Raw genomic sequence first — 14,816 nt, 5'->3', positions numbered from 1 at the left:
CTTTGCTGGGCCCGAGCTCACCTAAGATGGACTGATGCAAAGTGGAAAGGTGTTCTGTGGTCTGACGAGTCCACATTTGAAATTATATTTGTAAACAGAGGACGTGGTGTCCTCCAGAACAGAGAGGAAAGTAACCATTCGGATTGTTGTAGGCGCGAAGTTCAAAAGCCAGCATCTGTGATGGTATGGGGGTGTATTAGTGCCCAAGGCATGGGTAACTTACACATCTGTGAAGGCACCATTAATGCTGAAAGGTCCATACAGGGTTTGGAGCAACATATGTTGTCATCCAAGCAACATTATCATGGATGCCCCTGCTTATTTCAGCAAGACAAGTGTTACAACAGCGTGGCTACGTAAAAAAAGAGTGCAGGTACTTTCCTGGCCCGCCTGCAGTCTAGACCTGTCTCTTATCGAAAATGTGTAGTCTAGACCTGTCTCCTATCGAAAATGTGTGGCGCATTATGAGGCGTAAATTACGACAGCGGAGACCCCAGACTGTTGAACGACTGAAGCTCTACATAAAAGAAGAATGGGAAAGAATTCCCACTTTCAAAGCTTCAACAATTAGTTTCCTCAGTTCCCAAACGTTTATTGAGTGTTGTTAAAAGAAAAGTGATGTAACACAGTGGTGAACTACTGTGTTACATCACAGCTACTTTGGCACATGTTGCAGCCATGAAATTCTAATTTAATTATTATTTGCAAAATAAAATAAAATGTATGAGTTTGAACATTAAATCTCTTGTCTTTGTAGTGCATTCAATTGAATATGGGTTGAAAAGGATTTGCAAATCATTGTATTCCGTTTATATTTACATCTAACCCAATTTCCCAACTCATATGGAAATGGGGTTCATACATTGTTGGACACCATCAGACAGTGGATCATATGTGTTGCTTATCTGGCTTCATTGACAATACCTTTACTGCCTGTCCTCGTGGTTTCTTTAACACGTGCATACCTTACATCTTATTGACTCCGTTTTCACCTGCGGAATGGTGGTAACTAATGCCTGTTTCTCCAGGGCATAGAACAAGCCTGAAGTTACAGATGCTATTCTGTGAAAACTGGAGCAATGTGTCTAGATGTAAACATGCAAAGAAATCTGAGGAAGACATTCAGATCATCAGTGAATCTGATTACCATCTCGTTTTGTCTTACCTTGCCTCCCAAAGACATTTTATAGTGTTGTCCTTTTAATTTCCTCTTGTTATGCCTTATTAAGTACTGCTCAAAGACATAGTGTGGTTATATAAGTTCACGTTTAGTGTATTTCAAAGATACAGTAGTCATTTTGATATTCAAATTGAATCAACATTGAATCACTTATTGGCAATTATGTATTAGTGTGTTTTTAGGGCATGAACAAAAAAGTTATTTTGGCATAGAAGGACTAATCTCTCTGTATTTCCTGTGGCACACCTTCCACAACAAACATGAATCATGTCACAACACTAATAATGATATATTCTCCTACAAAAAACTACATTTTGGTTATTATAGTGACGGTTAGTGGTAATGCATATTATTATCATATATAATTATAAACACATTAAACTTACAACATTTGCTTATAACTTGTGTTGGAAGTTCTGCTAAGACTCTTCTGGTAATACAGGTGTGTTACATTACAGACAGTGAGGATAAAGTTTTAAACACGCTCTCCAGAGAAGAAGAGGGTTTATATTTCATGTTTATGAACTTATGTGGTGCCTGATGTTGCATGAAGAGCAGTTTGAGTTTCTTTAGGACTAATGTTGTTGATTTACTGAATGTCATTTTGGGAGCCCTGTTTTCATTCCCTGTTTCTCTGTACAAGTCATTTGCAGCCTTTTACTCTTCCGCCTCCTCTTCTTCCTCCTCACTCCTCTCCGAACTGTGACCTCATGCCGACCTCATGTTGACCTCTGAAACATTTTTAATTTTTTGATTTATTTACCTGCGACGTTTCGTGCATTTTTCTTTCTGGTGATATTTTTTATTTTTTATTTCGAGTCTTGAAACCCCCACATTTTTAAGTGTCTGTGAATGGTTCACCTCACACAGGCTGTGCACTCAGCACCCACTGGAAGGAGGGAGGTGACCCTCGCTCTCTCCCCCACTTTGCGTCTGTGTTCATTACCCTCTTCTTTCTTCTGTCTTTTACCCCCACAATGTCCTTCCTCTCCCCTGTTTGCCTTTGCACGCCCTCCCTGCATTTGCACAATCATATTGGCATGCAGTGACTTGTGATGAGGTTTACGGCTTTTCCAAACGTTAATTTCTTGTGCTTCAATGAATGTTAATTCAAGTTGCGCGTTGCAAGAGAAACAAGAATATACAGTGGATCTACAAACTTAATTGCTTCTTCAACAGGGTCTGTAGATAGAAAGATTTGTATATTGAAGCACATTTCTACATAAGAAACAATGTAAATATGAATAAAGGGTTCCAGACTCAACAAAAGTCTGTCCATCCATCCATCCATCTTCTTCCGCTTATCCGAGGTCGCAGAATCGGTGACAAAGGCTGTCCTTTGTCACCGAGATAGGCACCAGAGATCAATAAGCCCGCCCACAATGGCCGGGCTGCGAGGCACACAATGGGTGAATGAAACGTTCGTGCAAGGAAACAAGGTTCGTACAATCAGGGGTTCGTAAACCGAGGTTCCACTGTACTTCTCCCTATTTTTTTTTTTATGCAAAAGTAACAATCATTTGTAGTTTTACCTTTATTTGTTTAAGTCCATGAATCTATCTTATTCATCTTAAAAATATTTTTTAAGTCAATCTTTAACGACCACCGTAGCTGTGCCTAGTTGTGTCAAGCACCTGCCATGTCATGTGGACCCTTGCCTATTCATGGTGACGAGGGGACGTTACAAGCCTTATTCTGTGATATTAATCTGCAGTTATTGTCAGATTAGCGGGAATAATGATATCACATTTACGCTGAAGATATTAGGCAGGCTGTAGAAAGTCCTGTGGCCTGATCTACTAAATTCCAAATGCCACGTGTAACACAACGTGTGCAAATAATAAAATTGTGTGTACTATTGATGAGTGCGTTGCATGTGATCTACAAAAACTGCGTGTGCAGTTAATAACTGATGCAAAAGTGACACTGATGGTATTTGCGTTTACTACCAGCATTAACTGCCCATGGAAATACTCATTTCCCTCCAGATTTATGTTATGTAAACAAGCAGCACACATCTAAAATATCTAAAACATTTTCTGCAATATGTAACCATAATCTAGAACACAGACACTATTTTATCACACTGATGGTGCACTCTGCGAGGAGACAGAGGACTCTTACAACACCGAAGCACATTCATCCATCTGGAATGATACAAATGCAAGAAAATGAGGAATATCATCGTAATATATTTTCTAAAGTAAAAAACAAACACGCCCTGCGATGAGGTAGCGACTTGTCCAGGGTTTACCCCGCCTTCCGCCCGATTGTAGCTGAGATAGGCACCCGCGCCCCCCACGAACCCAAGGGGAATAAGCGGTAGGAAATGGATGGATGGATGGATGGATGGATGGAAAAATCAAACACCATTTTTAAAAAATGCCACCAGACAACAAAACACATCAGTTTTAATCAGCTCCTAAGTTGTCCACCAGCTATATAATTAGAAAACGATATTGCTGAATAGAGGATATGTCAGATATGTTTATTTTTTAAGTCCATATTTGTTGACAAGCATACGTGGGATGGTACTACAGTGCGTTTGACTTCTTTCTCTCAGCCATTTCTGAACAACTGTCCGTTTGCACGGTTTTTCCAGACAAGCTCTGGTTAAATATAGACAAAGCAGTGGTTGCAGAACAGTTACAGCCTTTATAAATCACCCTGCATGTAATAAATAAACACAAGAGATGCAGTCCTCTTTGAATGAGCTCAGTCGACCAGCTTTGTATGTGCTATCAAGTTTGCACGTGTTTTAATACATGCAAACTTTTAGTAGATCAGGCCCATGATAAGTAATACATTTTTCTGTAAACGTTATATTGTCAACACGCTTACGATCAAAAACGAGTACGCAATTTTTATTTAAGAAAATGACTAATGAGGGGAACCATACAGAAAATACATTTATGACAGTTTAATGTGAAAACATATATTTGTTTGTTTTTTGGCCTAACCTGACCGCTCGTCCGTGCTTGCATGTGAGCAGTACAACTAGCTGCTGTCTAACACTGCATTGCCTCCTGTTTGACCAACATACTGTACTTTGCATGGCATGAACACAATGAATGACTTTTCCCTCCTTTTTGATCTTCATATGGGGTAGGGAGGGGTTGGAAAAAGGTCATAAACCTTTTTTGAAAAGACTATGGCAAAAGTCTGTTGTGTTGACGTATGAATGTTGTGATTTTAATCTGTTTTGCTTTGATGGGTTGTTTTTTGTAAACCAAGTCCTTGTGAGTTTTGTAATTGTATAAATTTGATGCTGTACCCCTTCATCCCCATTTCAAATATGTCCTTGTTAATCCGATTGGACCAACATGAATGTATAAGGCAGGAGTCGGGAACCTTTTTGGCTGAGAGAGCCAAAAAGCCAAATATTGTAAAATGTATTTCCGTAAGAGCCATATAATATTTTTTTTAACACTGAACACAACTAAACGCGTGCATTTTTAAGTAAGACCAACACTTCTAGAGTATAATAAGTCTCTTATTCTTTGTAATAACATTGTTATTCTGAAGCTAATTGTGGAGAGGGCGTGGCCCGCGGGCCTGCAGCGAACTGGGCTGTGCCAGGACCGGCCTCGAAATCAGGAGAGCTGCGTGGATGGCCCACCTGAGCCTTGTTATCTAATCACCTGTTGCTCTGTTAAAAGCAGCAGCCAGGAGGAGCGACGGAGTTGGGGCTGGAGCCAGAGCGCTAGCGAGAACGAAAGAGAAAAATACAATTGCTGGAAAGCAACTGAGAGACTTATTGAAAAATAAAACAATAGTGTAACCCTGAAACGGGCTCTCCTGTCGGTGCTTGGTGGTCTGAAGAACCCCCGGGAGGACAAGCCCCACACTAACCAATAATAAATAAATAACTTCTTAACGCAACTTCTTGAACAGGTGCGGTAGTAAACGGATGGATGGACTAAAAATGCATGAAAATGTTTTATGTTTTGAACATTATTTTTTACACTTATTACAAGTGGAATTATTCATTACTTATCGTGTTAAGCAATGTCAGCTCAGATTTATCCGAGAGCCAGATGCAGTCATCAAAAAAGCCACATCTGGCTCGCGAGCCATAGGTTCCCTACCCCTGGTATAAGGTCTATTACTGTCCTCCATATAAGTGTGCCATTTTCAGACTTTATTGTTTTTAAATTTGATATGTGCAGTAGTGTGCATAAGTTGAAGTTTTTATCGTAGTAATACTCCTATTTACTGTAATTAGAATGACATTCAGTGCAACACAGACCCTGGTATAGACAAGCTACGTTTTTTTAGAGCCACAACCATGAGGTGGGGTCACATGATCAGAAAGGCTCTGACCACATTCAAGTCCATACAGATGCGCACTGTTTATATTTTCTATAATTAGTCATATTTGGGTTTTATTTGTTAAGTAACTTATAAAGACAAACCCTAGTAACCTTAAAGACTAAATAAAAAATATTGTTTAGAGCCAGAATAAGTCTAGAGCTGCACTGCGCATACCTCTGCTAAGGCCCAACAACAAATGTTTTCATTATTATTCTATGTCCATTTGTTTTTTAGTCAGTTGTGTCCTATAGGCAATTTAAGATTGGGCATTTTTTACATATCACTTGATACTTTCTTTTGAAACAATGCCAGTGCTTAAAGAGGGGCTGAACTTTTTTGGAAATTGTTCACAATCATTCACAATCCCTATGTGAGAGAACAAGACCTTCTGTAATTTCCGAATTATAAACATAGAGTACAGCGGTATTCAAGCCACACACACATGACTTTAGATGAAACAAATATTTTAACATATATTAGCCGCACTAGCCTATAATCCGCAGATATATATGTTTATTTAACTGTTTATAACTGTTTCTAAACGATGCCTGTCACACGGCAGTAAAACGGCTGATCAACCAAAACAGAAGTCATCGTCATGGACCCACTAACTCGGGAAGCTATTTCTCCAATCAGCTAAACAGATTCAATAACTCCATGGTGACGTTTTTCAAAAATAATGTCAGCACAGATACTTGTACCGTATTTTTCGGAGTATAAATCGCTCCGGTATATAAATGCATAATAAAGAAGGAAAAAAACATATACCGTATTTCCTTGAATTGCCGCAGGACATGTAGTATGCGCCTGCTTTGAATTACTGCCGGGTCAAACTCGCTTCCCAAAATAATTAGCGCATGCTTAGTATTACCGCCTGGTCAAACTCGTGACGTCACAAGTGACACTTCCCCTGTCATCATTTTCAAAATGGAGGAGGCTGATTTCAATACCGGTAATTTGAAATCGCATAAAGGGAAGAGGATTAAGAGTTATTCAGTAGGATTTAAGGTCCAACCATATATCTCACTCAAATTTTTACTGCATACCTTTGGTAAGTGAGAAGAGGTTTTAAAATAATTAGCGCATGCTTACTTTTACCGCATGCCTTTGATAAGCGCAGGAGTGAGAAGAGGTTTTAAATTAATTAGCGCCCCGGCGGCAATTCAAGGAAATACGGTATAAGACGCACTGGAGTATAAGTCGCATTTTTGGGGGAAATTTATTTGATAAAACCCAACACCAAGAATAGACATTTGAAAGGCAATTTAAAATAAATGAATAGTGAACAACAGGCCGAATAAGTGTACGTTATATGAGGCATAAAACACCAACTGAGAAGGTGCCTGTTATGTTAACGTAACATATTATGGTAAGAGTCATTCAAACAACTATAACATATAGAACATGCTATACGTTTACCAAACAATCTGTCACTCCTAATTGATAAATCTCATGAAATCTTGTACGTCTAGTCCCTCACGTGAATGAGCTAAACAATATTATTTGATATTTTACTGTAATGTGTTAATAATTTCACACATAAGTCTATCCTGAGTATAAGTCGCACCCCCGGCCAAACTATGAAAAAAACTGCGACTTATAGTCCGAAAAATACGGTAAATGTGTTAGCATATTCGCTAATGCAAACGACGCTTGATTGATTACATTGCGATAGAACATACAAATATGCATGAAAACATTATTATGTTTCTGATGAAAACATCACACATGGGAAGGTTAAGTAAAAATTAATTGCTAAAGTTATATTATAAAACTTACAAAGGTTGCTTGGAATGATAAATGAAGAATCATTTCAAACAGACACACTATGGATGGTTTTACTTCCCATTCAAGGCATGAAACAGGAAGTACATTTTTAACCCGCAGCACCTGCAATGAGCAAACTCGTCCAAAAGATGGCACCATAGCACAAACAATAACACACTTATTCAGTGTCTCAGTCGGTGTAATACAACTATTTGTTGAAGACAAAACATTAAGGCCGTTAGCGAAACAAAATCCATAAGTCAGTTGCACTGTTTTTTAAGTGCTGGAAAAAAGCAGCGGTTTATAATCCAGAAAATTTGGTACATTTTTCCTCTGTCTGTCTTTGACAAAATATTTTCATAATTAAATCTAATTTGTTAGATTATGCCCATTGTTGACAACCAATGGAATCTCTGGCGTTGTTTTTAAGCGAAATAAACGATATGTAGTGTATACTCTCTGGTAACGTCACATGGATGTGCTCTAACACCTCTTTGTGACTATTCCAAAGTTCATTAAAGTGAACAAACCAAAGATGTCATTTGCGCCTTTTTCCACCTCAAAAAAAAAGGTGAAAGCCCGCTCTGGCAAGCAGCATCAAGAGGACATCAAACTTGACTAAAAAGAGCAAGTGAAAGGATTACTATCTTTTTAAAGAGAATAGCTACACCTCAGGGGTGACGTGGTGCATCCCGAGATATGGTGGGTTAATACACATCTAGCTGATTTTAAAGATGTGACTTCTTACCTGGCAGTCTGAAGGCATGTGCAGTCATAATTGCCTGACCAATCTACATTTATACTTTTACATTTTTTTTGCAATTAATAACATTGATTTCATAAAATAAATTAATAACAGTAATGAGAATGTAGTTGTGATGCTAAGCAGTAGAGTAGAAAATAGGTCACAAGATGCTTGAGGTTTTAAGTAGTCTCAGATATCTCCTAACCTGACTCTCCCCAGATCCTTGTAGTTTGCTGAGCTTCACACAAGGATCTGGGACTTCTCAATAGGAGATGTATTTCAGAAGGCGGGGCCTTGTAAAAAAAAAATCATTGTATGTGATTGAATAAACCAGTTGTCCGTTATTTTGAATGACGTGTTACTTCAACCACTCACTTCAAAATCAACCCATGACACTGATGACAGCGGCGCTGGGAAATCCAAAACAGAACAGCGGACATAATGGATAATGACAAAGCGAAATGTTCTCGGGTCGCTACTCGATTGGTACCGGGCCGCAGATACATTTTTTTTTTTTTTTTTTTTTATTAAATCAACATAAACAACACAAGATACACTTACAATTAGTGCACCAACCCAAAAAAACCTTCCTTTTTCATGACAAAAAAAACAAAAAAATCTCCCCCCTCCCCTGCCGGGCCAAGGGACGAATTATTAAGTGTTGCTACAGAAAGGTTGGGGACCACTGTTTTAAATAATTAATAATCAATAGATTCGACAAAACAGTTGCAATAGCAGAATCAATGTCAGCACACGACTCCTCGCTTCGTGCCGCCAGTGTTGTTTAAATCAAACAGTCACTTCGGCGCTACGTCACATCGATGTAATCCCGCCCGGCGATCCTGATTGGTTCATTATTTTTTGCTATCTTGAAGGAGTTTGCATTGCCCTCCAGCCCAGATCCTTGTGTGGAGCTCAGCGAACTACAAGGATCTGGCGAGAGTCCGGTTAGATATCTCCTGCACTCTCAGCATTCCTCCTATTTCGGTGTACCACTCTGCAGCCTGTTTATTTGGCTTACGTCACCATTCATGTTCATCTCAGCTCCCCACTTCCTTCATTCAATAACTGCTTTTGTTTACTTCCAGTCTCAGTTTGGGAAGGGGGCCGGGGGGTGTGTGTTTCCACTGCCCCTGTGCCTTTAAATGGCGGCTGCCTCTCCATGAATTGTTTATTTAACGCAGATGTAGGAGTGACCTGAGTCCACAGCCATTTCACTCATGAACATGTTTCATAACCAAGGGAACGCCCAATCTGCTGTTCTGGCTCTGGATCAGAAGAGACCGCAGGGAGCGTGTGTACATGCTGTGTGAGGCGTGAATGGTATCGCCTGCGTGCATGCTCTCCAGCCCGACAATGATAACCTGCCTGTTTTCTTTGACTGGGGTTGAATGCATGCCGAATTGTGACAGAGAGTCAATGCGTCAGGATGAGAGCATGTCGTAGAAATCAGTGATTGTCCCAACTGGGGACTGTAAGTCCTGTGATCTCCCTGCAGGTGGCAGCCAGCAGCGCAGCATCAGTCACAAAGCGGGCCTGAATCTGTCCCTGTGGGTCCGCATGTGTCTGCTGCTGCTACTTCTGGCCCCCTGCTGTCAGCGCTAGCCGATTGAGCCTGACCCCGCCCCCGTCTTCTAAAAGTCCTCGCTCTTACGTCCTCAGCATTCTGCACTTTTATTCCAGTTCGGATTGTCTTGATCCTTCCCTTCCCGCTCCTTTCCCCGTTTGTTTTCTCCTTCAGCCTCCTCTACCTCTCCCCTCCTCTCCCAGCTAATTGGCAGAGGGCACTTTCCCCCCCTCTCAGGCTGCCGGTGCTGTGGGGGTGAGGTTGGGAGCGAGGCAGGGGGGCCGGGTGTCAGTGTGCCTCTCTGTGTGTCGCTCCAGGTTATGGGCTGGCGCCGGATGAGCTTCTGTCCCCGGCCTCCATGCAGTACAGCCTGCCCTCGCCGCTGGGCGCTGAGGCCTACTGGCAGGAGGTCTCCAGCCTGGACTGTGCACCCATTGCCACCACAGAGGAGGACACCCTCATGGAGATGTCTGACGTGCAGGTGTGGCCCTCAGGTAACTCCCCCTCCCTGGTGCCCGTGGAGGACTCCTCGCTGGAGTGCAGTAATGCCGACGACTCTGAAGGCCTGCTCGGGCTGCCTTACGGAAGTCTGGGTCGGCCGGCCAGTCAGGCCAGCGCCACCAGCGGAGGGGGCGGCGTGCTCAGCTCGATCGAACTCCCCGAGGACGATTCCGAAATGGGCGTCGACTCTCTCAGCACCGCCACGCCGGCCTCGCTCGGCGGCACCATCGCTGGTATCAATCTTAACGGACTGAACAATGGTCAGGGGTCAGAGGCAAGTTCGGAGATATCGGCCATCATTAGCACGACTGGTGGCAATGGAGGAGGAGGTGGAGGAGGGACAGGCTCAGAGGAAGGGCATGCTTTTGTTGCAGGACAACAAAGGCTGTATGCCCGACTCAGTGAGTCTGCTGGTCTCACCTGCGTTGCAGATCGCAATGGAGACAGGTGAGTTTGACCCCGCCCTCCGAACACCCATTTGTCAACAGACGCAAACAATCAAACTGTGCCAACGTTCAATTTCAGTACGGCACATGATAAGTCTGGTTTATTCGTGCTTAAGACTCATTCACACAAACATTGCTCTTTTTTAGTAACATATACTTATTTTTGTTTGAATCTTGCCATTTTGTTTACTTTTTACACACATACCTTTTGAGTGTCCTCTTCTTTGATCTGCATTTGTTGCCTTTCAAAAAGTGACTTCCTTCAGCTTTCTTGCGGTCAGGTGTTACAGAGCTCCCTGTTGCTTTGGCATGTTTTTGACAGACACCAATTCATTTGTCCACGTGGACATAAACTACCATATTAACTTAAATCTAATAGATAGATAGATAGATAGATAGATAGATAGATAGATACAAACCCCGTTTCCATATGAGTTGGGAAATTGTGTTAGATGTAAATATAAACGGAATACAATGATTTGCAAATCATTTTCAACCCATATTCAGTTGAATATGCTACAAAGACAACATATTTGATCTTCAAACAGATAAACATTTTTTTTTTGCAAATAATCTTTAACTTTAGAATTTGATGCCAGCAACACGTGACAAAGAAGTTGGGAAAGGTGGCAATAAGTACTGATAAAGTTAAGAACTGCTCATCAAACACTTATTTGGAACATCCCACAGGTGTGCAGGCTAATTGGGAACAGGTGGGTGCAATGATTGGGTATAAAAGCAGCTTACATGAAATGCTAAGTAATTCACAAACAAGGATGGGGCGAGGGTCACCAATTTGTAAGCAAATTGTCGAACAGTTTTTGAACAACATTTCTCAACGAGCTATTGCAAGGAATTTAGGGATTTTACCATCTACGGTCCATAAAATCATCAAAAGGTTCAAAGAATCGGGAGAATCACTGCACGTAAGCGATGATATTACGGATCGTTGATCCCTCAGGCTGTACTGCATCAAAAAAAAGACATCAATGTGTAAAGGATATCACCACATGGGCTTAGGAACACTTCATAAAACCACTGTCAGTAACTACAGTTGGTTGCTACATCTGTCACTGAAAGTTAAAACTCTGCTATGCAAAGCAAAACCCCTTTATCAAAGACACCAAGGAACGCCACTGGCTTCTCTGGGCCCGAGCTCATCTAAGATGGACTGATGCAAAGTGGAAAAGTGTTCTGTGGTCTGACGAGTCCATATTTCAAATTATATTTGGAAATTGTGGACGTGGTGTCCTCCAGAACAAAGAGGAAAATAACCATCCGGATTGTTATAGGCGCAAACTTCAAAAGCCAGCATCTGTGATGGTATGGGGGTGTATTAGCGCCAATGCATGGGTAACTTACATATCTGTGAAGGCAACATTAATGCTGAATGGTCCATACAGGTTTTGGAGCAACATGTGTTGTCATCCAAGCAACGTTATCATGGACGCCCCTGCTTATTTCAGCAAGACAATGCCAAGCCACGTGTTACAACAGTGTGGCTTCGTAGTAAAAGAGTGCAGGTACTTTCCTGGCCCACCTGCAGTCCAGACCTGTCTCCCATCGAAAATGTGTGGCGTATTATGAAGCGTAAAATACGACAGCAAGACCCTGGACTGTTGAACGACTGAAGCAAGAATGGGAAATAATTCCACTTTCAAAGCTTCAACAATTAGTTTCCTCAGTTCCCAAACATTTATTGAGTGTTGTTAAAAGAAAAGGTGATGTAACACAGTGGTGAACATGCCATTTCCCAACTACTTTGGCACATGTTGCCACCATGAAATTCTAAGTTAATTATTGTTTGTAAAAAAATATAACGTTTATGAGTTTGAATGTCAGATATCTCGTCTTTGTAGTGCATTCAACTGAATATGGGTTGAAAAGGATTTGCAAATCGTTGTATTTCGTTTATATTTACATCAAACACAATTTCCCAACTCGTATGGAAACAGGGTTTGTAGATGGATAGATAGATAGATAGATAGATAGATAGAGAGAGAGAGAGGTAGGTAGGTAGGTAGGTAGGTAGGTAGGTAGGTAGATAGATGGATAGTACTTTATTGATTCCTTCAGGAGAGTTCCTTCAGGAAAATTAAAATTCCAGCAGCAGTGTCCAGAGTTGAGATCAATTTAAAAAGTAAAAAGTAAATAATGGGTGTTCTGTATAAATGGAAACAAAATAGAAAAATATTACAATAAGAATAAAAATAAAAAGCAACAATGGGAATACAAATATAACAGTAAAATAAGAATATAACAAGAGAAACTAGGCAGTAGTGACCATGTTATGAAAAAGTATTGCACTGTTATTGTTTTGCATCCCCTGGCATCCTAGTACCCCCAACCCCCTCCCCAGAGAGGAGTTGTACAGTCTAATGCAGGGGTGTCAAACTCATTTTAGATCGGGGGCCACATGGAGAAAAATCTACACACAAAAAAATCACGGCACGTTAACTTTAAAAATAAAGACAACTTCAGATTGTTTTCTTTGTTTAAAAATAGAACAAATACATTCTGGAAATGTACAAATAATAATAATGTTGTTGGGTTTTTTTTTTTACAATTGTTGCAGTTAGTAGTATTGATTGATTGATTGATTGAAACTTTTATTAGTAGATTGCACAGTACACTACATAATCCGTACAATTGACCACAAACGGTAACACCCGAATAAGTTTTTCAACTTGTTTAAGTCGGGGTCCATGTTAATCAAGTCATGGTTTTCTATCTTTAGTTGTCGTTATTTATACTTTCTGAATAAATTACTTGATAATGTTCATCAGTTAACTCATTGGAGTTCTTTTTCAATCTATCAAGATAAAAAAATTATATCAAAACCAAATAAAATGATGTTATTTATGTAGTTTGCTCATTTTCCTTGACTGGTGCACTAACATCAGGTGGTTTATTATTATTTTTTTTTACATATGTAGCATCATCTACAAAGATATAAAAGATTGCTATTGTGACATCTAGTGGACACATTTAAAAAAGCAGTTTCTTTCATTCACAAATTTCGGCTCGATTTTATACTTAGCAAACTCATCCCGCAGGCCGGATAAAACCTGTTGGTGGGCCTGATCCGGCCCGCGGGCCGCATGTTTGACACCCCTGGTCTAATGGCTTGTGGGACAAAGGAGTTTTTTAGTCTATTAGTCCTGCAATTGAGATAAAGCAGTCTAGCACTGGACAGGCTCCTCTGGCTACTGATAACGCTATGCAGAGGGTGACTGGCATCATCCAGGATGCTCACTAGTTTGTCCTAATATGTACACTAGTACCTTAACGTCCAAGCTTAATTGGTTCTGTGATGGCGCTCTTAACTCAAAACACTTGTATCTCAAATCCCATTGAACTAAGTGAAATCAATCAAGTCCTAAAAAAACACCATTTAATATGAAGTGCCTTGAAAAAAACTAACTTTTATATAAGAAACCTTATATAAAAACAATACAATAGAATGTACTACTAACATGTACAGTAGTTCAATGAATGTAATAATCATATATATTTAGCTTGGAGAGTGGACTTCTATGTATCTCCTTCCAGCTGCTACTCCATCAAACAACATCAGCAGCTTTTCTATATTTCCATCGATAAATGTCTGCCTTTTAGATATTATTTAAAACATTTTGTCTGGTGTTACTCATCTTTCTTCAGTATGGTTCTGACGAGCAGTTATACACTGGAATTGCTTCACCAAGTCGGTCATGTTTTAATGATTCCTTCTTTTAATTCAATGGATATTCTCCACTTTTTCTTCTCAGCACTGTCCTTCACACTCATGTTCTTCCCCCCTATGGTTGTAAAAACAAAGTTATGTCGATCTTTAGCTATACGCTAATGCCAGCGAGGAAGTCTAGATGTTTTGGGCGGATCTTACGGGTTTCATGTGAAATTTGCTACGCCTGCTAATGCCGAGGATGCTTGTAACTTTATTTTGTGCTTCCAACTTAGAGCATAACAATTAGCCAAGAGACAGTGCTTGTCTCAAAACACTCTTAAATTGAGGTACCACTCTATTTTTTTTTTTACTGTTCCCATAACAGATTTCCACATTGAGTCAATGGCATGTTTAATTTAGACTATTTTTTAAGCCAGCTGTCATTCTGACCCAACCCTTCCATTTATCCGGGTTTGGGACCGGCACTGGACATCTCTAAAGTATACTACCAGAACCCCAAATATATTACAATACCATATATATTTTATACATATGACTGTTTTTTTTAAGTTTAGGGATTCAGCAAATGGTACCAACAACTTCCCCTGATATGAGTCAGAGCTTTTTTC

At 40.3% G+C, this 14,816-nt stretch overlaps 1 protein-coding gene across 7 annotated transcripts in view; it reads left to right on the top strand.

Annotated features, from left to right (window-relative positions):
* The window catches only part of ank1a (ankyrin 1, erythrocytic a), a 314,583-nt gene that overhangs the window by 273,744 nt on the left and 26,023 nt on the right, over positions 1-14,816 (top strand). For 5 of the 7 annotated variants that reach the window (XM_061906616.1, XM_061906615.1, XM_061906614.1 and 2 more), the window contains exon 39: positions 9,891-10,521. The exons of 1 other annotated variant lie outside the window; for it this stretch is intronic. In XM_061906616.1, the coding sequence (XP_061762600.1) occupies positions 9,891-10,521 (631 nt within the window). The remainder of the gene's footprint in view (positions 1-9,890; positions 10,522-14,816) is intronic. One more of the 7 variants, XM_061906619.1, reaches the window with a different exon arrangement.

This window comes from Nerophis ophidion, linkage group LG07 (genome assembly GCF_033978795.1).
Source record: "Nerophis ophidion isolate RoL-2023_Sa linkage group LG07, RoL_Noph_v1.0, whole genome shotgun sequence".
Classification (NCBI taxonomy): domain Eukaryota; kingdom Metazoa; phylum Chordata; class Actinopteri; order Syngnathiformes; family Syngnathidae; genus Nerophis; species Nerophis ophidion.
The sequence above is the reverse complement of the archived record's forward strand: the minus strand, read 5'-3'. Positions and strand labels throughout refer to the sequence as shown.